Here is a 22,428-nt window from a genome sequence, read left to right on the forward strand (position 1 = left end):
TTGATGTTATCACATGTCATGTATCTGGAAACCTCCACTGCACCCTTAACAGAGAATGAGAATGAAAATAGCATTCAGTACTATTGTGAAAATAGTTTTGACCTCCTGGACTCCCTAGATGGAGGGAACATGGGGCTTCAGGGCTTCTCAGATGACACTTGAGAAGTGCTGTTTTAAACAGGGTTCATGGATGTGAAATAATAAAGGGGCCCTTGTGATGAAGTGGGCTTTAACGTTCACTTCTACATTTCTCGCCTTTTCTTCTTTAACTTGTCTTAAAAAGTTTGAATCTGACAACTTAAATCTTTTTAAAAAAGGAAAACATTTTTGTTAGATATTTCCTGTCTCATGGCACTCTGTACTCTTTGGATCTGGTTTGTACCTAGATTTACCCTATTTTTATATGGAAAAAATTAGTCACTCAAGGCTATCCTTTCTTATATAAATTTATGATGTTTATCCAAGGCTTAAGGTAAGAATTCTGAAGATATTGGTACATTGAGGAAAGACTGTCTCATTGTAATTTATGTAGTACCATTCAGTAAAAGTTTTCTTAAAGCCCACGTCTCTAGGACTCAATACTGTCATGCATATTTAAACATCCAGTATATGGCTCATTAGACATACATTTTGTTAATGAAAAAATTCATATGTTGAAGAATCATAATTCATAAAGCTCTTACAGAATATAGACTGTTTTATAGAGAGTGATGAGTGAATCCAAATTAGCAGTACTAGAAAATTAAAGGTAGAAAAAAGAGACACAGTGGTTCCCTATATGAACGGCAATGACATGTAAAGTACAACCAGCTGGGAAGGAGCAGTGTGTTTGGGGGAGAGAAGGGCGTGGGGCTGCGGACGTGGGGCTGCTGCTCTGGGAAGAGAATTCGTAAAAGTTAGTCATTTGTATTGTTGTTCACATTCTAATAAGTGGAAACTTTGTTTTCAGGTTCTTCAGACTGGGTTTCTACTAGTTTGAGCCTCAATAATGAGGCTGGTCAAAGAGCCGAGCATTTGAAAGTTGATAAATGTCCGTTAGTATCACGATCAGTGACCGCAAACCAGTCAGCACCCACAGAACTGAGGCAGACGGCCCTGGTAGATAAAGACCGGATGAATATTGGAGCTGTGTCTGTGTCAGAACATGCAGCGCTCCGTGGCCTGTGTGAGTCACAGCTGCCAGAGAACAGAAGCCGCAAAGAAGGTAATAAAGCAGCATAGAGAACTAGCCATAGTCTACCTGTGCGTGGCTTCACCATACTCTGACTTTGCAGAAATCATTTTGTGGCAGGATCTCCTTTGTGTTTACTCCTTTTATGCAACCTACAACCAGACAATACCTTTTGGCATGACATTTATGTTCATTCTCTGACCATAGCAACATATTAAATAGCAAAGAGAATTAGGTGAAAGTAAGTTCGTTCAGAATAGTATTTAGCATGCTCCTGAGAGCAGGTAGGAGGGTGATGTCTAGAGCTTTGTGACTAGTTGGGAAACCTAGGTGGCCATCCAAAGATTCCCTTCTCAAAGTATGGTTTCTTAGCTTTATTTTTATCTAGCTCTGAATTTATAAATATTTGTTATAGCTATATTCAGTGTAACTGAAAAAGCACCTCTGCAACTAAATATCAAAGTATTTCTAGTATATTCTCTGCCTCTTTGTATTTTAGAAGTGGCTTTCCCAGCGGTAGTGGCAGTCATTGGGAATTTGCTACACAGGACCTCCTTCTTAACTGTGTCCACACAGTATATCATCTTGTTTTATTATTTTTAATGGATTGATGGGTCGAAAAGGATATTGGATTTTAAGGAGTGCTTTGTCACTTAAAAATAATATATGGAATATCAATTCTGATTCTTCTAGGATACCCAGTCTGTTGATTAACCACATCTAATATGTGTTCTACTTTATATACCAATTAATTTAGTGCCTTAATCAGTGATATAATCAGAGCTGTAGTAATAAGTCATACAATATTTTTTCTGCTCCTATAGTTTTATCTTTTCTTTCCTTACCTGCAGAATTAATGTTGTATTTACAAAAGATTCTGTTATCTCCTATAGTAGTGACTACAAGCTCTAAACTCAAAGTTTTTCTAATAAATACTGTTTATACACAGATACTTTTAAGAGTTTGTCCTCTACAGCATGGGAGCAAAGAGGATAGACATGTAAAGAAATAGTTTACAGTTCAGCTGGTGAAGACACAGTAGAAAAATCTGTGAAGTACCAAGGTAGCTCCAAGGAAAGAGATCCCTGTATCTGTGTGGAAAGACAGCTGCAATCCAGGAGGACTTCACAGAGCAGGCTGAGTCTTCAAAGAGGAAAAGGAATCTGTCAGAACAATAGAGGGAAACATTTCAGATTAAGGAAAGATAAAGGCATAAAAAGTAACAGTAATTTTGGAAACCATGAATAACATTGCTCTTGAAGCCTGGTATGTTGTTAAAAAGGTACTGTTAGGAGGTAGAGAATAGAGTCTATCGTGACTTTGTATATTTCTACTGTATTTTTAAATTTTGTTTTTATTTCTCTTTGTCTTGTTCATGTCTGGTGAATCAATTTGTGAGTGAAACTTTGAGATGTTTGTATGCCTTTAATCTGGTAACATCTAGTATTTCCCAAATAGTTTGTTGAAGTTTTAGATAATTAGAAGTATTTCTTAAAGAAGTAAATATCCAGCTAAAGATTAAGCTTAATTTCAACTGTCAATTGATGAAATGTTTTTTCTGTTTTTATAAAGATGGTGCCTTTTATCTAGCTGTTCTAAGTAGTGAATTTTAACTAAGTATATTCATTTTTCAGCAGACCTAGACTTACAAAGGGCATCTGAGGAAGAGCAAGAAAGACTTGATGCGAGTGAAAATAACCACTCACAGGTATGTAAAAATGTAAATTTAAATTTCTTGTTTAATACTGTTTTCTGTGGTTTAATAACACAGTTCAAAAGAAATTGCCTTTCAAACTAGACTTTTAGAGTCAATAAATAATTACTTAATATTTAGTTTTTAATAGCATTTTATCTAATTACAAATGTTAAAGTATTGTTAGGATCTATAATAATTTATAGTTAAACTTTATCCTTGGAATTGAGGCAAAAAACCTTCCTGAATATGGTTTACTTCTTCCATCTTTATAACTTCCTCACATGATGAAGGTGATATCAAATATTAAATCATGTGATATAAGCAGTTGAAATTGTAAATAATATAGCAGTGATGGCCACCGAGTTAGTTTCATGTAAGGAACAGTCATTCCCAGTGGTCCAAAATTTGCAGTTTCAAATTGCAAGTCATTAATGCCAAGATGAAAGATTCTTCTGTCTTGTGATCTCTATGTAATCGATTTCAGAATCTACAATCAGGGAGAGAACAGGGGTCATAGAGTCAACCCAGCTGCCTAGTAAGAGAATCAAACCTTCCACGATTGGACCTTTGCTGTTAGGGAAGAAACAAAAACTTTCTAATTTATTTCATTTCAGGGTAGGAAATCAGTAAATATTATTGAAAATTCTTTTATTCACTCTCACTAGTGAATGTTAGAGTATAATATAACTCAGTGGATGCAGAGAATACGTATTGAGATAGATCACTATCATAGTATATCATTTGCATTAAAATTCAGGAATTTGTTCCTCTTTCTGATGTTAATTGATTTTGGCACCTAATAATTTACAGTTTGCTTATTGTCCAGTTACTAGTCCTTTAAAAAAAATCTTTACATGCACTGGAGGGGCTCACTATTTAAGGTATGAGAGGTGAAATATTTTTTAGTGAGGAAATCTTTGTAATGTTAAAAATCTAATCTCTGATTCTTGGTAGATTTAACATGTGTGAATTGTTTAGTTCAAACAAACAGTGACAAAGTTAGGTTTCTGAGTTCCTATTTTTCTCCTGTTTCAAGGCTAAGGCAAGTTATGTTTCACTTCTCAGTTTGTGACTAGCCAAACATAGATTAAGAAGTTTGTTAAATTTTAATTATTTTCTAATTTTTCTTTATCCGTACTTGACTACTTAAGGATAAATGTGTTTTACAAGCATGTAGTGTGAAAGAAAAGAAATCTGAAGATCAAATCACGCAGATTAATCTTTCACTTGTGCATCTGCAGAAAATGCCTAGAGAACCAGAAATGAATAAGGAACATGACAGAAAGGACATACCTGTGTCTTCAAAACGTTCTTGTGTGGAGAAGCATGAGGACATGTGGGTCAAACAAGGCAAATTCGACTGGAAAAATAATTCAGAACTTATCACAAAGAAGTCAAATCAGAAAATCAGTAAAATCCATGAAAAAGGCAAAATTACTTTTCATCGTAAGGTAGTGTCACTACATGACAACTGTGAACTACGTGGTGACTTAAAGGAACTACCTTCCAACGTGATAGATAATATATTTGATTTTGAGGAAGTAGATGCACCTGGAGCCTCTGTCTCTATAGGATTCCAGGCAGTCTCTGAACACAAAGAGCCCAGTCTTGAAAATGTTTTTCCATTTTATTCCAAGTCTGAGTCAAGAAAGTATGGTTGCCAGTCATCTTCAAAACTTTATTTAAATGAAAATAAGTTGGATGAAAATGGTAAGCCAGACACTGAACACGTTTTTAACAAAACTGAGGAGAGTTTTTGTAATGATAGAGAAAATGAAGTACGGAACCGAGTTCCATTTAAAGTGAAAGAAGACCAAGAATTTGCTACGAAAAGAAAACCGAAAAGGAACCAAAATACTCACTGGAAATCAGACATTGGACATGCACCTCAGGTAAGTGATCCAAAAAGCCTTTTTGGTTTGGGGCTTGCCCGCTCCAGTGAGAAGAAACACATGATTCAAATAAAAAGTCATGATATGCCTGCTGTTTCAATTACTTGTAAGAAAACCAAACCAATACAAGACCAGCTCCAGAAGCCATCGCTTGCAGATAACTGTGGTGCTGATAAGTCTAAAAACATGGACCCTGAATTAGGAAATGTGAGTTCTTCTCCATCAAATGGTAACAGAACATCCAAAGTATATCTAAAAGAGTTACAGCAAGGTATGCAAAGGTTTAAGAATGAGGTAGGCATGTTACAAGTAGAATTCCTGGGTTTGGAAAAAGAAAATTCAGCTTCAGAAAGAGGTAGAGGTTCCTTTGCTGCTACTCTGTTTTTTCTCTTTATCAATAATCTCCTCCATTCTGATCCATATTTGATCTTATTTTCCACTCTATGAAAATAGCCTATGTATAAAACGGGGTCATCTAAATATGTAATTGTGTAGAAACAGACTATTTCTGCCATCTAAATAACAGGAACTCAGGGAAGTATTTTCCTGGGTTTTGTTCCTTAACCAACCTAAGTCTCTGTGCCAGTCTTTCATATGAAGTGGGAAAGTAATTCAGCTGTGTGCCACGTGACCTGAGCCGGAATAAACGCAAGTGAAATGGCTTAGGAAATATAATAAGCTCAAGGTTGTGGTTTTTTTTTTTTTTGTATGTTTTTTTGTTTTAATCTGTTGGCTTAAATGTAAGTTGCACTTCCATAGAATGGGAAGGAAGCAGTGACTGAGAGAAGGGATATAAGCACAAGGTCTCACTAAACTGATCCGTGTATTGTGCGTTAGTGAGTGCGGGCTTATCTGTCTTACTGATCACTGGACACTTAGAATTCCATCATGGCCACTTTGAGATATTCTTAAGAAGAAATACATGTGCTCCCACATGTTCTTGAATCACCACTTTCGGGTGTTTCTGTTGAGTCACTTACAGTATATTATTTAATAAAATGTAGTAAGTTTTGACATGTATGATTTTATTATATAGGTAGTATGAACCCTCAGCAAAAAAAAATTCAGTATTTCTCTCCAAAAGAGAAAACTTGAGTTGTGAGATGCACTGAATGATTTTTTTTAGTTCTAGTAATAGATTTTTAAAATGTGTGTGTTCTTTTGTGTGAGGTGCAAAGAATGTTAAGGATAGAGCTCTGAAGGTGTTCTCCTGTAATAGAAAAAGGAGATGAGCCCTGCCCCCAGCTTTGCCAAAGTCACACTTTTAACTTATCTGATCAATTTGATGAATTTATTTGGTAGCTTATTAGATTCAGTGTTAGAGAATTGTATCATCTCTCTTGACACTGTAAAATGCTCAGGAATACTGCTTTAGGGAATTTGGACAAATCAGTTAACCTTTCTTGGTTGTGTTCCCATTGTCAGTAAACAGTGGGGCTAAAGTAGATCACTCATTACTCCTATGCCGTCTAGCTATAAAATGGTCATGGTTATTAAATGTGAAATTGGGAAGCATTATTCCTTTTGCAGAATTCCACACTAACTGGCAATTCATCAGTTTCACTCTGCTCCTTTCAGTAAACTTGGGTTTATATATTTTATTAAACACCACTTTTTTGATACCCCAGGATCCAAATGAAAGAAGAATTTTAAAAAGTAGTGGGGAAAGGATAGCTTTAGCACAGAAAGAAGAATGTTTCCTTTCTGTTACTGAAGCACCAAGGTGTGACATCTTCTAAATCTGGCTGGTTAATGTAAAATCTAGGTGGTAAAGACAGAAGAGGACAAATTTTATGCCTTTGTCTTTCTATTTCTCTGTCTCTGCCATTCACATGGGGAAGAGTGGATGTAAGAGCACAACATTCAGAAAGTCCTTTTTGAAATTTTAGAAATTGTTTCTTTTCCTCAAACAGAAAGAAGCAGAATTTACAAACACTTCAATGACTTGAAATGATAAAAATTAAAATAAGCACAAAAATATTTTAATCAATTGAAATCAGGGCAAAGTCTGAGTCAAATGATAAAATGAATGAAAACAAAGTGTTTCTAATGAATAAAGTAATAATTACCCTTTGTATCAAACTTTCACTAAAGGTTGAAGTAGAAGAGAAGAGGAACAAAAGTGAACTGAAAGGGTCAGAAACCATGTGTGGTGGCAGTTACCATGAAGGATTAACTCGGCAGAGGAAGAGGGGAAAAAGTGATGACCGGCAGTTTCCTGCTCTGCAGAAAGGAGATTCTGATAGGTAAGCCTAGATCAGTATTCAGCAGTAGGTAATTATTATTTTCCTAGATATTGTTCAGCATTTCTTCCCAGGCTCATCTCTCCACTTGCTTCCATGTATTTTGTACTCTTCCTTCCAGGTTCCCAGGACACACCTAAATGCCTTGTGCCTAATCTTTGTGTTCACATTCTAATCTCTTAAGTAGAATAATTTCCTCCTGTCTCTTTTGCTCATGACCTCCTGTTTATTTCCCTGTTCTGTAAAGCCTTCCTTATGCTCACTTTACTTTCATATGTCAGCTCTTGCATATCACATTGTATCATAATTGTTTATCTGTCTTTGAAGCAAGAATTTGTGTTTCCTTGCATACGGTTGGCACTTGTTAACCATTTTGTGAATTAATAAATGACTGAAGATGGGTAAGAGTTGGAGTTTTACAAAAATTGGGGTTTTTTTTAAATTTATCAGTAGAACTATTTTTTAAAAATTGGCTTTTTTATGGATTGTTTTAAAGTAGCTGTCCTGGCTTGCATATGAAGGAAGTAAAGAAGAATGAAAGTGGAAAACGGACATTAAAAGCATCTGTGACTTCACATGTATTGGAGAAGACTGCCTCACTGGCTGGTGGTCTCCTACGCATGAATGAGAACAGCAGCTTAAGTGAAGGAGGTCAAGGTTGTGGCAGGTAAAATCTACAAATTCTTTATTTGTAGGTGAAGACGTATTAGCAGTGATTACCTTCTCTGGAAATAGAACAGCAGCATATAGTGCAAAGGCCAAGGCAAGAGAATTCTCAACTGTGTGGGAGGAACAGTGCCGAAAGGCTAACATGAGGACAAGTGCCTTTGACCGGAAGTAGTTTCAGTACTACGTCCCCAAGGAAGCCGGGCTGTAGTGAGTCGGTGTGAACAGCCCCTCAGAGGACATTCCCTGGGAAGGCAGGAGAGGACTGGGTGATAAGTGAAGGGGAACGTGGGGCTCGTGGGGGTTCCCTTTCTTTTTTTAATGATGAGACGGTAGATTGTAGAGCATGTCTCTTTGCTGTTGGATGCGATTCCATAGAAGACGTGTTTTTCAATTTAACTTTGCATTTCTGATATTAGAAAGTGTATTGATTGTACTATGTTATCTTTAAGATATTGTAGTAAACTATTCATGTATGGTTTTGTTGTAAGGGCTTATTCGTTAGTTTTGAAGCGTAATATTCTTACGCAATTGAATATGCAGATAATGACTTTAAAGTTACACCATTGTCCATAGATTTTTTAAAAACTGTATACTCATAATGAGTATACAGACACTTAGGCCATACTGAATAGGGTTTAATCATTCCTTGATGATTCTAGATTTTATAGTGTCCTTGACAGTATCACCATGAGTGGCTATGGTTTTGTATGCTATTGTAAAATATCAGATTATATTAACTTAATATTTGTTTAGGTTCCAGGAAGAAGGGGAAGATTTTGTTTATATACAATAGAATAATAAACTATTAACAATCTATCAGAGATGATTACTTTTGGATTACTAAGTTCTAAATTTAAAAAGCCATCATGGTCCATAAGGACCTGTCAAATGCATGAACAAACAGCTGAATGGATAATGAATGCCCGCTGATTAATGTCTTTAGCGAAAACAAATCTTTATTAAAAGTAGATTTCCAGTATTGCCTAGGTCTAAAGTCTTTGTATTTTTAAAAAATAGGTGTTAAGTTTCAGAAATTATTATTATTATTATTTTCACTTTTTTTATTGAGTCATAGTCGTTTTGCAGTGTTGTGTCAAATTCCAGTGTAGAGCACAATTTTTCAGTTATACATGAACATACATATATTCATTGTCACATTTTTTTTGCTGTGAGCTTCCATAAGATCTAATATATATTTTGCTGTGCTATACAGTATAATCTTGTTTATCTATTCCACATTTTGAAATCCCAGTCTGTCCCTTCCCACCCTCCACCCCCTTGGCAACCACAAGTTTGCATTCTATGTCTATAAGTCTGTTCCTGTTTTGTATTTATGTTTTGTTTTTGTTTTTAGATTCGACATATGAGTGATCTCATATGGTTTTTTTCTTTCTCTTTCTGGCTTACTTCACTTAGAATGACATTCTCCAGGAGCATCCATGTTGCTGCAAATGGCGTTATGTTGTCGGGTTTTATGGCTGAATAGTATTATTCCATTGTATAAATATACCACCTCTTCTTTATCCAGTCATCTGTTGATGGACATTTAGGCTGTTTCCATGTCTTGGCTATTGTAAATAGTGCTGCTGTGAACATTGGGGTGCAGGTGTCATTTTGAAGTAGGGTTCCTTCTGGACATATGCCCCAGAAATTATTTATAATTATGCCTAGACATAGAATAATAATAGAGATTCATTTACTACATTAGTTAAAAATACTTAAAAATAAATATTACTTTCTTAGCATATTGTGAAATGCAAGTATTGAAGCCAGATTGCCTGGGTTGGAATTCTGGGCAGACATAGGGGCTTCGACAAATGACTTAGCCTTTCTGTGCCTCATTTTCTTCCTGGGTAAAGTACCTAATGTATTACCTACCTCCCAGGATTGTTGTGAGGATTAAAATGTCTTTAAGACATGTAAAGTGCTAATAATAATGCATAGCGGTTACATAGTAAGTCCTCAAAAAAGCTAATACCATGGTTATTAGAAAAGGGTTTCTTTCATATAAGGACTTCAGTAATACTTTCCAAACAGGTTTTATTGCCATAAAAGCCAGTTTTTATTGAAAAAGACAACAAGAAGAAAATCCTGGTGTATTTTTTCCTACCAAATAATACAAGTAATGTTATGTTTTTCCTTTTCCTCTGCTTGTCCCCTTGATTTAAATTTAATACTTTGTCAATAATATAATTGACATACTTTCTTTGTCCTTTAATGTTACTGTTTCCACTGTTTGTTTAATCCCTTTTATTGAAAATTAATTATCAATGCAAAGATTTTATATAAAAATAATAGATTTACATATTTCTTGTATTTTCAATATTTAGTATTTGGCTTAAATGAATTGCTTTTTTCTTTTTTCAGGTCTTCAAAGAAAATGTCTACTAAAAAGGACAAGGTATAGTAAAATACTACTTATAAAAATATTTCCCTATGGTAAAAATAATTCATAAATGATAAAAGAGTGGAAAAACAGAAAATCTTCCTTTGTTGTAGAGACATTTACTTAAAAATAATTTAGAAACACTATTGATAAAGTTAGCCTTTTGACAAAAGTCAGTTCTTTCGAGAAGTGTCTGTGTTTTTGCTCTCATAAAAAGATGGATATTTATCACCTCTGTACACTAAGCATATTTTATAACTATGTTGGAGACACTGTGAAATAGCATTATTTATTTGTAGGTCAAAGAGCAGATTAATTCTGTGGACGACCTCGATGACTTAACTCTGTCACCGGAAACAGCTTCTGAGGATCGCAAGTCGCTTTACCCTAATTGTAAGAATACCCTGAGGCTAATCGAAGAACTTGGCCCGGACAGTAAAGGTAGGACCCCTGTATGACTACACAGCCTTTTTAAGTATCTCGTGGTAAAGTGTGCACACCTAGTACTGCCCCAGGGAGCACGGCTACGTTACAGTCCGCTGCGTCTCAGAAACCTGCTTTGTGTCAAAGCAGAATCAGACGTGTTGTGCGCTGCCAGCCAGGGGCTGTGACCGTTCCCACTCCCTGTGCTTTCTGTTGACTCTGCTGCTCCTACGCCTTCACCCAAGGTCAGGTTATCACTGCTTCCCTCCTAGAACGCTGAAATCACCTCAGGACTTTCTTCTATGCTGTCCGCCTCCTGGAACCTTGGTCTACACCGCAACCATGATTACTAGATAGTTTTTAAAATTCAGATCTTTGTTACCCCTTTGCTTAAAATCCAGCTACTGCTTCTCACAGCTCCATAGTTAAAGGCCACAGTCCTCTGGCTTCATCTTGTTTCATTTTATTACCCTTCTTTCCACATGAGTTTTAGAATCAGCTTGTCAATGTAAAAAAAAAAAAAAAAAAAAAGGCTGCTAGTGTCCTGGAAATTAGACGTAGATTATGTTGAATCTGTAGATTAATTCGGGGAGAACTGACTTCTTAACCATATGGAATTTTTAACCCCGAACAAAGTTTATTTCTCCGTTTAGGTCTTCCTTGATTTTCTCAGTAATATTTTAGAGTTTTTAGTGTCTGGGTCTTTCCATCTTTTATGAGCTTACCTGTATTTCTTATTTTTCAGTGCGGTTATAAGTAGTGTATTCTTATTTATTTGTTTGTTTTAAAATAATGTATTTTAAATTTTAGTTTCTGATGAGAGAAATACTGTTGATTTCTGTATACTGACTCTGTGCCCTCCAACCTGACTGAACCCATTTATTAGTTCTAGTAGCCTTTTTATGGATTCTCTCAGATTTTCTACGTAACCAAAGGTGGTCAAGCTTTTTCTTCTTTAAACTACTGTCTTACTAAAGACAGTTCACGTTTAAGACTTGCAGCCAATAAATACATTCTCTGTCACAGCTAGTCAGCTCTGTCACTGTTGCAACAAGAGTAGCCATAGACAATACACAAGTTAATGGACGTGGCTGTATTTCAGTAAAACTTTATTTACCAAAGCAAGCAACCCGGCCCACAGGTTGGAGTTAGCTGACTCGCACCATGTAATCATATTCCCCGCTGATTAGCACAGTCTTACCTCTTCATTTCCCATCTAGATGTCTTTTGGTTTTTCATTTTGCCTGATTGCACTGGCTCCAGTATAGTGCTGAATAGAAGGAGTAAGAGAAGTCATTCCTGTCTGGTTCCTCACCTTCTGGGAAAAGCATTCCGTTTCTCACCATTGCATATGGTGTCAGCTGTAGGGTTAGCACAGATCTTTGTCATAGTGAAGACGTTCCCTTGGTTCCTAGTTTGCTGGAAGTTTTTATCAGGAATCGATATGGAGGTTTGGCAGGTGCCTCTTTTTATCCACTGACATGATCATATGGTTTCTTTTTTAGTTTGTTAATATGATGAATAACATTGATTTTTACGTGTTAAAACAGCCCTGCATTCTTGGGATACACCCCACTTGGTCGTGATGAATTTTCCTGTATTGTTGGATTTAATTTGCTAATGTTTTGTTTAGAATTTTTACCTCCATTTTCATGACATTAGTTTTCTTTCTTGTAATATCTTTGTCTGGTTTTGGATTCAGGGTAATGTTAGTTTTATAGAATGAGGACATATTTCTTCCTCTTCGTTTTTTGAGGAGAATTTGTGTAGAGCTGGTATTAAATTTTCCTAAAATACTTGGTCGAATTCACCAGTGTAACCATTGGGACTGGGATTTTCTTTGTCATAAGGTCTTTAAATAGGACTTCTGCTTTGGCTTTTAAGATATAGGGCTTTTTAGCTTATTTGTTCTTTCTTAATTGAGCTTTTGTAATTTCTCTCTCTGAAGGAATTTTACCCACTTCATCTGAATTGTCAGATTTACTTGCATAATGTTCATAATGTTACTTTGTCATTCTTTTAATATCTGCAGAGCTTAGAAGAATGTCTTCCATGTTATAGATGCTTAATATCCATTTGTTCAATATATGGATGAATGAATGTGAAAATGCACAGTCCTTTGTACACAAAAATTATTCATATATTTTGTTTCTATTTTTGTTTTCTTCCTAATGCAGATTCTGATAGGTTATTGAAAATTCCGGATCCAGTTCATTCATTCAGATCAATAGAACTGAAAGAATGTGACTCTGCACTACTTAGAGGAAAAATTAAAGAAATGGAAAATAAGGTGAACTGGCTACAAACAGAGCTGTTGAAAACAAGAGAAGAAACATCACAGTTAAAGCTTCAAAATGTGGAGTGGGAACGAGAGCTCTGCAGCATGAGGTACTGAATTTCTTGGTCTTAAAGAAATATTTGAACTCTTTATATTTACTTTAATACTGTAGGTATGTAGGAGAAGTCTTAAAATTGCTAACTTACCTTTTGAGATTTTACAGGGGAGGAAATTTCAAGAATATTGTGGAATATGAGACTCTTGGAAATAACACAGCCATACACACACACGCACACGCACACACACACACACACACACACACACACACACACACACACACACCCCATTCTATATTTCTTTAAAAAAAGTCTTTGATCCTTATCTCTCAATTGTCCTCCAGAAAGTTTATATTACTTTACATTCCCACTTGCAGAATTATGAAATGACCATTTTTCTCAAGGCAAAAACTTAAAAAAAAATTTATGCAGTTTGATTCTTAACATATGAATGGATGGACTAAAAAGTAAAGTGAAGAGTTATTACTGGTTAGTTTTTTCAGCATCTCTCTCATACAGAGATAAGATTAGTTCAAAGGTCTATGCTGAAAGCACAGATTACTCTTAATTTCTTAATTACTTAATAGGGATCCTGCCTTGTACCAAAAGGGATTTAAAAATGATTTACTAAATAAATAATATTCAACAAGGTAAGTTCAAAGTGCTGCAAAAGGAGAAACATAAAGTGTAGGGCATCAGGGAGTAGACTCCCCAGCCTCGCCTTGGATTATGCTAATTACCGGGTCTGTGTTCTGGAAAAGTCGTCTGCGGATGTTACCTTCCCCTGGAGATCATGTAGGAGTCCCTGTAATATCTCATGAAGTTGAAATTTTATTTCTCATGAACTTATAAACCTGTTTCTAAATAGCAACTTCTCTTTTAATTAATAACTAAATTCTCTGTCCTAATGAAGGAGTAATTTATGACTATGTGGGGGGAAAAGGGTAATTTTCAATTCAAACCTTACTGAATAATTGCAAAATTTCTTCCCTACACTATTGACCAGAGTTACTCTTGACTGAAACTCAGTAGCATTATGTGTTTTCATTGCTACTTTTCAAATATATATATATATACACATAAGTCTATCATTATGAAGAGATTGAAGTGAGGAATTTAAAATGTGAGACTTAGAAATGAAAAAAAAAAAAAATTGAGAACATAGAAATTCCATTAGGGTAATAAATCAGCATGTGAAGAACCAGATCATAAAACGAACTTTTTATTTTCTAACAAAATAAATTTTAAGGTAAGCATATTTCACTGCAGATTCACATTAGAACAAGAAACAAAGAAGAAGAGAAATGCTTATATATTATATGAAAAAACAAAGGATGACTTGAAAAGAAAAGAGAAACAATACAATGAGCAAGTTTACCTGAAACAACAACTTGAAATCACTGCCCGAGCACTAGAATGCAAAGTGAAGAGCATATGGAATAAAGCAAATCAGGTAAATTTGTGTTTCGTGAAAATTTCATATCTGTAACACTGTTTCATCAATATTCTTTATAATATTCTTTTGAATTAATCTATATTTTCATTTAAAACAAGTAAGAGTTATCTCATCCTAAATATGAACTATGACAGTTAGAGCTTAACTTACTAATTTCTTGGTGTTCTTGGCATCTAATAGATGCTCTGTGTCTTTTCTGAATGAAGGAATGGAAGTTAAATTGAGCTTAATCATTAACATAAGGATTGACGGTTTTGGTCCATTCAACAAAGTAACAAGTCGAATTCAAATCCATGAGTTAATTTTGGCTTTTTGAAGTTAAAATCCAGGCTGAATTGCCTTGAGACTGTGATGGAATTGGTTAAATGCCTTATAAAGAAATTTTCTTTCGCTGGGATTTCAAAATTTGTAGATACTGACAGGCATATGAAGCATAGATAAACAAGATTATACTGTATATAGCACAGGGAAATATATACAAGATCTTGTGGTAGCTCACAAAAAAAAGTCACAATGAATATATATATGTTCATGTACAACTGAAAAATTGTGCTCTACACTGGAATTTGACACAACATTGTAAAATGACTACAACTCAATTTAAAAAGTGTTAAAAAAAAAAAAAGCTTTTTCTTTCATGATACTACATCCCTTGTGTTTTTGCTCTGTGATAAATTTAGCTGTCATATATAATAGAATTTGAGTTATTTATGTGCATTAAAGATCCCTGTGCTTAAAAAGGCTACTTCTTTTTAACAGTTTAAAAAAAATTTTTTTAAAGATTACCCTCCTAAGCTTTCTTTGACTTTTTTTCATGGTATAAAACCCAAAACCTAATGAAATATGTCTCCAGGTTTTAGAAGAGCAAAATGACACTCAGAGACAACTTTCTCGAGAGCAGAATGCCAGAGTAATACAAGATGAAATCCTGGCCCATCATCTTTCCCAACAAAAGGAGGCAGAAAAGGCTAATAAGAAAATGAATGCTGAGGTATTTCCTTTAGTCATCTTCAAACGTGTGTGTGTGTATGAATTTGTATACTTAGATAGTTTAAAAACCAATACTATAGGTACAGAAAGTATAGAAGGTTTTAAAAGCCTATATATGTAAATATATTTTCTGGGGGTTTCATTTCTGGTTCATTGGATAAAGCAATATTGTGAATTCAAATCCATTTGCCTGCAACAGTGACATAGTGACATTCACAATGGCCTCATCCAAGGAGAGGCTATTCATATTTCCCGTAGGAATTGATGAACTTTCCATTATCTCAAAACTGTTGCTACTAACAGTAGGCATTCTAGTTTCTGGCAGTGATCTGACTCCTTTGATAGACAAATGGAGAGGTTACTTTATCATTTCCACTGATGGTAAGGAGGAAAATGTATAGCCAGTTCAGAAACCGTAGTTTGGCGTAGTTTGGGTGTCATTCTCCTACGTGTGATAAAAAGTAACACTCTGCTCCATGTGGTATCTGATTTCAGTACAAGGAGCTTTTGAATATAGTGACAGACATGCCATAATCTATAGTGATAATTTATTGATCAGTATTTTATTTTTAATAAAACAGTTCACTGTATTTCCCTACTATTTCACATCCATCACTGTTATAAACACCATGAGGAAGAAATAAAAATTATTGCAGAAGCAAATAGTCTCCTGATTTTCTAAGAGCTCTGTAAATTTGACCTTCTTTACCTTTAGTGTATTCACCATTAGGGACATAGAAGGTTCTCTTGTGTTTATATATTTATCCTACAGAAGTGGCTTTGGTTTGGTGTAAGAGTCAGAGAGTCAGAAGCCCTGGGGGAAACCCTGCAGCTTGCTTGTGTTTTTAACCCTTTATTCCAGAATTGTCACAGCTGTGTTAACTGATGTTTGTAGACGTACTTAGTACAGTGCTTAGATTTATCACTTATCTGTAGATGTAATTCTTATAATTCGGTCTAAAAATGTTAGAAAGGGAGAATATTCATGGAATATTTTCAGGAAAAAATTTTTTAGGAAATTTAAGCTGTCCAAATATATACAGAGCTAAGGCTCTTACTTTGGGGGTAGCTGTAAAGGTTAGATGTCAGATATAATTTTTAAGTGTTTTCAGATTTATTCATTTCTTATTTTAAGCCTTTTGGGTTTGTTGTATTTCAGAGAAAGAAAGGCCTTCCCAGTTCTGAGCTTCGTAAACATCCTTTTGTGGTTTCTTTTTTACTTTCATGGATTCAGTATCTTTAATTAAATTTTTGAACTTTTGGGGATTTCTGCTTGTTTAAAGTTTGAGATTTGTATCCACCTTAAGTTCTTCCAGTTGGATACCCAGTTATTGCAAACTTTTTGTTGTATAAACTTAGAGATTAGTCTTTCACTTCAAAGGAAATTATGATATGTCAGTTTATTGAGTACAGTTCAAAGAGTAAGAGATGAGGGGTTTCACTTACAGGACACAATGGATTTTGAGCTGTCTGACCCAGAAGATAACAGCGAGGTGCTTCCTCAGCAACTTCCTGAAGCTGGAAGTCAATTCCGTGGCCAAGAAATTGAGCTCCATCCCAGGACATATGCTTTTAGACCAACGACGTTGGTATTAGAATGTGTGCATAGAGACCGAGGCCAAGCCCAGTGTTCAAAGAAGGAAACTGAATCGTTGTCTCAGAGAAAACAAGGGAAAGTCAACAAATACATTGTAAAGCAGGCATTCTTGGAGGAGAGAGTATGTGAACTAGAAAGTGAAAACATGTTGCTTCGACAGCAACTGGAAGTTGCTCAAAATAAGGCCAAAAGCAAAAAGACAATACTTAATATCCCAGAGCCGTTTCTGGATCACATGGGAAAACTTGAAGCCATGAGCAAACGAGTTCTGATGCTGGAGGAAGGAAACAGGGAATTAGTCAATGAATACAAATGTTTAAAGGACAGACTGTATCAGCATGTAACTGACAGAGCAGAAATGAAAGTAAGTACCCAGAAAGGGAAGTAATTTTCAGAGTTCCTCAAAGAAAATTCAAAGAGGTATCTGATGGAAGCTGAATGTTGAAACTAGTTGAATATAAGAAATGTGTGCGCTATAAATATATACACTGTAAAGCAGCCTGAAAGCATATCTTGTATCCAGCAAACAAAAATTAGACCTGAGAGGTGCTTTACTTTGAGTAAAGATGCCGTGTCACCTGAACTTCTAAGAGATTAAGCTGTAAGTTGTTGATAGGTACAGACAGGTCTTAGTAATTTACTGTTATAGTGCCCAAGTCATTTTAATCGTTCTGTCACCACATTTTAGTATCGTGATGAAGCAGATAAATGAAATGCTCAGACCTAAAATGAGTATTTTGAAATTAAGATTCAATTGTGTGAACAAATAAAAAAAAGAGAGAGAAAAGATTCAATTGTGTGGACTACCTTGACAGTCAAATCCAGATTTCCCAGATGAACTGATGTGTAAATGCTGTATCTTGCAGTACTTTTCATTCAGTTGCTTTTCATATATTTTTAGTTGATATTTTATTTTTATTCATGTCAATTGGAATTAAATTTAGAGATATTTGCATCTCAAATCATGCATTGTCATGACCTCCACTCCTTAAAGGCATCTACTTTTCATTCAGTCATAATTTGGGACAAATGTAAATTTTAGCCAAACTGTGTTTGACTTAGTCTCCCCTGTTCTATTTATAATTTACTTTGAATAATTTTTCAAATAATGTGCTCACAATTCTCATTTCAAGGCTCAGTTAGTCATTTGGATCTAAGTTTGTCCAGTCCAGAGGGACTGGAGCGCTCTGTGATGTACGAGTTTGGCATTGGGGTCCCCTTTTCAGACTGAGGAGGAGCAGCCAGAGTCTTGAGTGGCAGGAAGGGAATGAGTGGGAGGGGTGGGGGAGCTGTAGGACCTGCAGTCCAGGAGGCAAGGGATGCCAGGTTGTCTCAGGTCCCCAAAGGCCATTGGAATAACCTCATTTTTATTGTGAGATAGGAGTCTATTGGAAGAATTTAAACACCAGATTGAATATGTGAAGAACTCTGAACTTAAGCCTCTAATGAGAAAGAGGGAGAATGTTCCACAGTGTGGAACTTACCACCACTCATCCCACCCACACACCTGTTTCTGTTTGAGGCTTCAGTGGGGGTAAAGCTTGGCCATTTCCTGGGAGGGGCAGGGAATGGCTGGTGGGGCTGCATCCATTGTCTAAGTTAACTTACTGTCAATAAGGCAGGAGGGTCATGCCTTCTGTGTCTTTAATGAAATTGGGTAAACAGGAATGTGTACCTATGAGGAAAAGAAGGTGAATTGATGTCTGTGGGGATAGTTCTCAAAGTCCATATGTTGGAGTTACATATTATTAATGTAACTTAATGATAAGGTGACTTAAAAATCAGTAACAGAGTTATCTCTTTAGGCCTGTGTGAGACAGCTTCAACAAGAGCTGACTGACACCCAAAAGAAAGTGTCCATGTTGGAAGCTTCCCTGGAGGTGACAGCACATCATCAGACTAATTCAGAAAATGAGAGACAGGATTCAGAGAGGAAATCACATCAAGCTGCGAGCCCAGTATGTATGAAATTCAGCACGTCGGCCGTGAATGTGCAGCGCAGAGTGTTGCAGGACACTAGCTTTTCAGGGACAGCTTTCTTTTGTATCTTCATTATAATTACACTTTTATTATCTTTATGATGAACTTTTTTCTTAAACTTTGACTTTCATTCTGCCATTTCTTTATATGTTGTTTTCTTATAATATTTACCCTTAGAGAATTTGAGAGTTATACATCTTTCCTCACGGAAGTTAACTTTTTTTCCTATTAAACAGTATTTTTTAGTGATCTCTCACCACAATAAGGCAAGCTAGATAAAATCAGAGGATAATGTTTCATGGCATGTTCCAGAAAATTGTCATGTTGCACCTTCACTTTTGTGAATGGATATAGAATCTGTGTGTATTTATTTCATGGATTTCAGAGTAACTTGTGCAGAAAGGTCATTATACAAACCAGTTGGAGTTAGGTATCGCCTTCATTTTCCCTTCACTTTACGTATGTTGTCAAAGCATGGAGAAGTTCAGATCATGAATGTACACCCAAAATAGAGAATTAAGAAAATTGTCTAGATCCTGCTTTTGGATTGTTTTTTAACTTTATTGAGATATAATTCACATATTATAGGGGGGATTGCATAACTCAAGTGGTAGAGTGCATGCTTAGCGTACACAAGGTCCTGGGTTGGATCCCCTGTACGTCCTCTAAAAATAAATAAGTAAAACCTAATTGCTTCCCTCCACCAAAAAAAAAAAAAATAAATAAAAATAAAAATAAAATTCACGTATCATATAATTCACCCATTTAGGATGCATAGTTAGTATCTCCTAGTATATTCAGAGATGTGCAGCTGTCACCACAATCAATTTTAGAACATTCCCATCACCCCAAAAAGAAAGCCTGCATCCCTTGGCCATCACCCCCAGCCCCCCGTCCCCATCAGCCCCCGGCAGCCACCAGGCTGACTTGTGTCTCTACAGATGTGCCTGTTCTGGGTGTTCCACATGAGTGGAATCACATGCTGTGTGGTCCTTCATGATTAGCTTTTTTCATTTGACAAAACGTCTTCAAGGTTCATCCACGTTACAGCGTTTGTCAGTATTTCCATTTCTGTTTATTGTCGAACAGTACTCGGTTGTGGGGCTAAACCGTTTATCCATCCACCAGTTGATGGACCTTTGGGTTGCCTCTGCTTTTTGGCTCTTGTTAATGATGCTGCTGTGAACATTTCTGTGCAAGTTTTGGTGTAAACATGTTTTCATTTCTTTGGGGAACAGACTTAAGAATGGAAATGCTGTCATATGGGTCATATGGTAACTGTGTTTTACCTTTTGAGGAACTGCCATACTGTTTTCCAGAGTGGGTGCACCATTTAACATTTTTATCCAAAGTGTGTAATTCTCCCAATTTCTATGCATTTCTGTCAGCACTGGTCATTAGCTCTCCTGGTAGGTGTGAACTGGCATCTCATTGTGGTTTTGGTTTGCATTTTTCTGATGACTGAGAATGTTGGGGATCTTTTCATGTGCTTATCCATTTGTGTATCTTCTTTGAAGACCTGTCTGTCCAGGTTTTTGCCCATTTTAGAATTGGATTGTCTTTTTATGATTGAATTGTAAGAGTTCTTTTTGTATCCTGGGTGCAAGTCTTTGATCAGATGTAGGATTTTCAGGTGTTTTCTCCTGCTCAGCAGCTTGCCTTCTTACCTTCTTGATGTTGTCTTTTGAAGAGTAGAAGCTTTTAACATTGATGAAGTTCAGTTAGTCTACTTCTGTCTTTTACTGTCCTACCTAAGAAACAAGTGCCAGGTCCAGTCATGAAGACACACACCTGTGTTCTCTTCTAAGAATTTTGTAGTTTCAGCTCTTTCATTTTGAGTTAGTTTTATATATATTGTATGAGGTAGAGGTCGAATTTTGTTCTTTTGCATGTGGATATCCAGTTGTCCCAGTACCATTTGTTGAAAAGACTATTATTGTCTCATTCAGTTATTTGACACTAGTATTGAAAATCAATTGACCGTAAATGTGAGGGTTTGTTTTAGATTCTCAGTGGTGATGCATTGATCTATGTCTGTCCTATGCCAGTACCAATTCATACGTTATGAGAACTGTTTCCGAGTCATCTTGCGTATTACCAGTTGTTTTACATAGTAATAAAAAGTCAGTGTCGTGGGATGTCTGCAACTACTTCTGTGGAGATTTGCTGCTTCCTGAAGGGGCCTGTGGCCAGCTTATGCCTTGCTGACTCTGTGACATGACAGAAAGTAGGCTTTCAAAGATGAAGTCCATCCCCCCCCCATTCAGACCTTTAGTTTCTCACCCAGTGCCTCCCACTTCACTCCAGTTTCCATCAAATCATGGTCACGGGATCTGCTGACTTAGCCTGCAATATACTTCATTATGTTGCACTCATTATAATTCATAGACTCGTCCATAGATTTCACTATCTAGAGGCAATAGATTAAGCATGGAGAAGATTAATTCAACCTTCCTCTTTGGAAGCCTCTGTAATCCATCATCTCACGGTTCATGATGAAGTCCTCTTTTGGCTTGGTTCGTGTGTGTAACACTGGTGCCGATCTTGTTCTTGGTGTAGATCCTGCATTCTCAGCTCCCTGTGTCTACCTCCTTTTACTTAAAAAGAGAGATGCCTAGCTGTGTTCTATAGCTTAATGTGTAATTAATGAAATAAATATTTCATCCCATCCAAGGAAAATTTTTAAGAGTACAGCTGTTAAATACTAGATAATATTCAATCAGTTTGTCAGAAACAGATAACAGATCAGTAATTTGAATTTCAAAAGTTCAAAGCCAGTCTGTGTGATATGGAGAAGCATTGTGCTACAACATAAAGCTGAGACAGTCTTACCTTCCCTTACCAACAAGCTTTTAAGTAAGGTAAAGGAAAAATTGTATTTAATTTAAATACTGCCAAAGGACACTACATTTATGGTTCCATAATATTTTATTTTCTCTCTGAGGAAAGGAAAGTGAAGAGTGAGTGCTAGATTAATAAGTTCTCAAAGCTGCCTGTCTCTTAGGAGATCAGTTAATTGAAATGAGGTAAAAAGGCTGATTTTTGGTAAACTATTTCTGGTTGTTCTTCAGTTATTAGACTTCAAATCCTATGTCTCCTTGCTTACCCATCTTCCTTATCCTCAAAGTTGAGGGGAAATTGTGAAATACATGCCTATGTGTAAGAAGCTGTAATTGGAGGGAACTCTGAAGTACCTTCCTTCTCACTAGTTCTTAGGTCTTTCTTTCAGCTATCTGCTATTTCTTAGCACTTTGTCATTAATAAGTTAATCTCAACATTTGTTACTTTCCACTTTATAGGAGACCAATTTCTCCTATATTCAAGTTACATTTCTTATTATCTTTTTTCACCCACTTTTCTGTTTATCTGTTTTTGCTTAACAAACTCCCCAAAGTTCAGTGGCTTAAATAGGCATTTATTTTGTTCACAACCTGCGCTTAGGAAAAGTGTGGCCAAGACAGCCGGCCCCTGTTCCTCTCAGCTTCAGGTGGGGCAGCTGGAAGGCGGGGGGCTGGAATCGCTTGAAGGTTCATCCATTGATGTCTGGTGGTTGATGTTGGCGGTGGGCTGTGGCTTTGGTGGGGCAGGCAG

The 22,428-nt window shown here is 36.1% G+C and overlaps 1 protein-coding gene across 4 annotated transcripts in view; it reads left to right on the top strand.

Moving 5' to 3' along the window:
• Window positions 1-22,428, top strand: part of LOC116151744 (ankyrin repeat domain-containing protein 26-like) — a 64,167-nt gene that overhangs the window by 35,580 nt on the left and 6,159 nt on the right. For 2 of the 4 annotated variants that reach the window (XM_064478435.1, XM_064478438.1), the window contains 12 exons: window positions 950-1,204; window positions 2,806-2,879; window positions 4,109-4,759; window positions 6,854-7,005; window positions 7,499-7,669; window positions 10,039-10,072; window positions 10,357-10,498; window positions 12,658-12,868; window positions 14,084-14,267; window positions 15,124-15,261; window positions 16,709-17,221; window positions 18,663-18,815. In XM_064478435.1, the coding sequence (XP_064334505.1) occupies window positions 950-1,204; window positions 2,806-2,879; window positions 4,109-4,759; window positions 6,854-7,005; window positions 7,499-7,669; window positions 10,039-10,072; window positions 10,357-10,498; window positions 12,658-12,868; window positions 14,084-14,267; window positions 15,124-15,261; window positions 16,709-17,221; window positions 18,663-18,815 (2,678 nt within the window). The remainder of the gene's footprint in view (window positions 1-949; window positions 1,205-2,805; window positions 2,880-4,108; window positions 4,760-6,853; window positions 7,006-7,498; window positions 7,670-10,038; window positions 10,073-10,356; window positions 10,499-12,657; window positions 12,869-14,083; window positions 14,268-15,123; window positions 15,262-16,708; window positions 17,222-18,662; window positions 18,816-22,428) is intronic. The other 2 variants (XM_064478437.1, XM_064478436.1) reach the window with 2 other exon arrangements.

This window comes from Camelus dromedarius, chromosome 24 (genome assembly GCF_036321535.1).
Source record: "Camelus dromedarius isolate mCamDro1 chromosome 24, mCamDro1.pat, whole genome shotgun sequence".
In the NCBI taxonomy this organism is placed as follows: Eukaryota; Metazoa; Chordata; class Mammalia; order Artiodactyla; family Camelidae; genus Camelus; species Camelus dromedarius.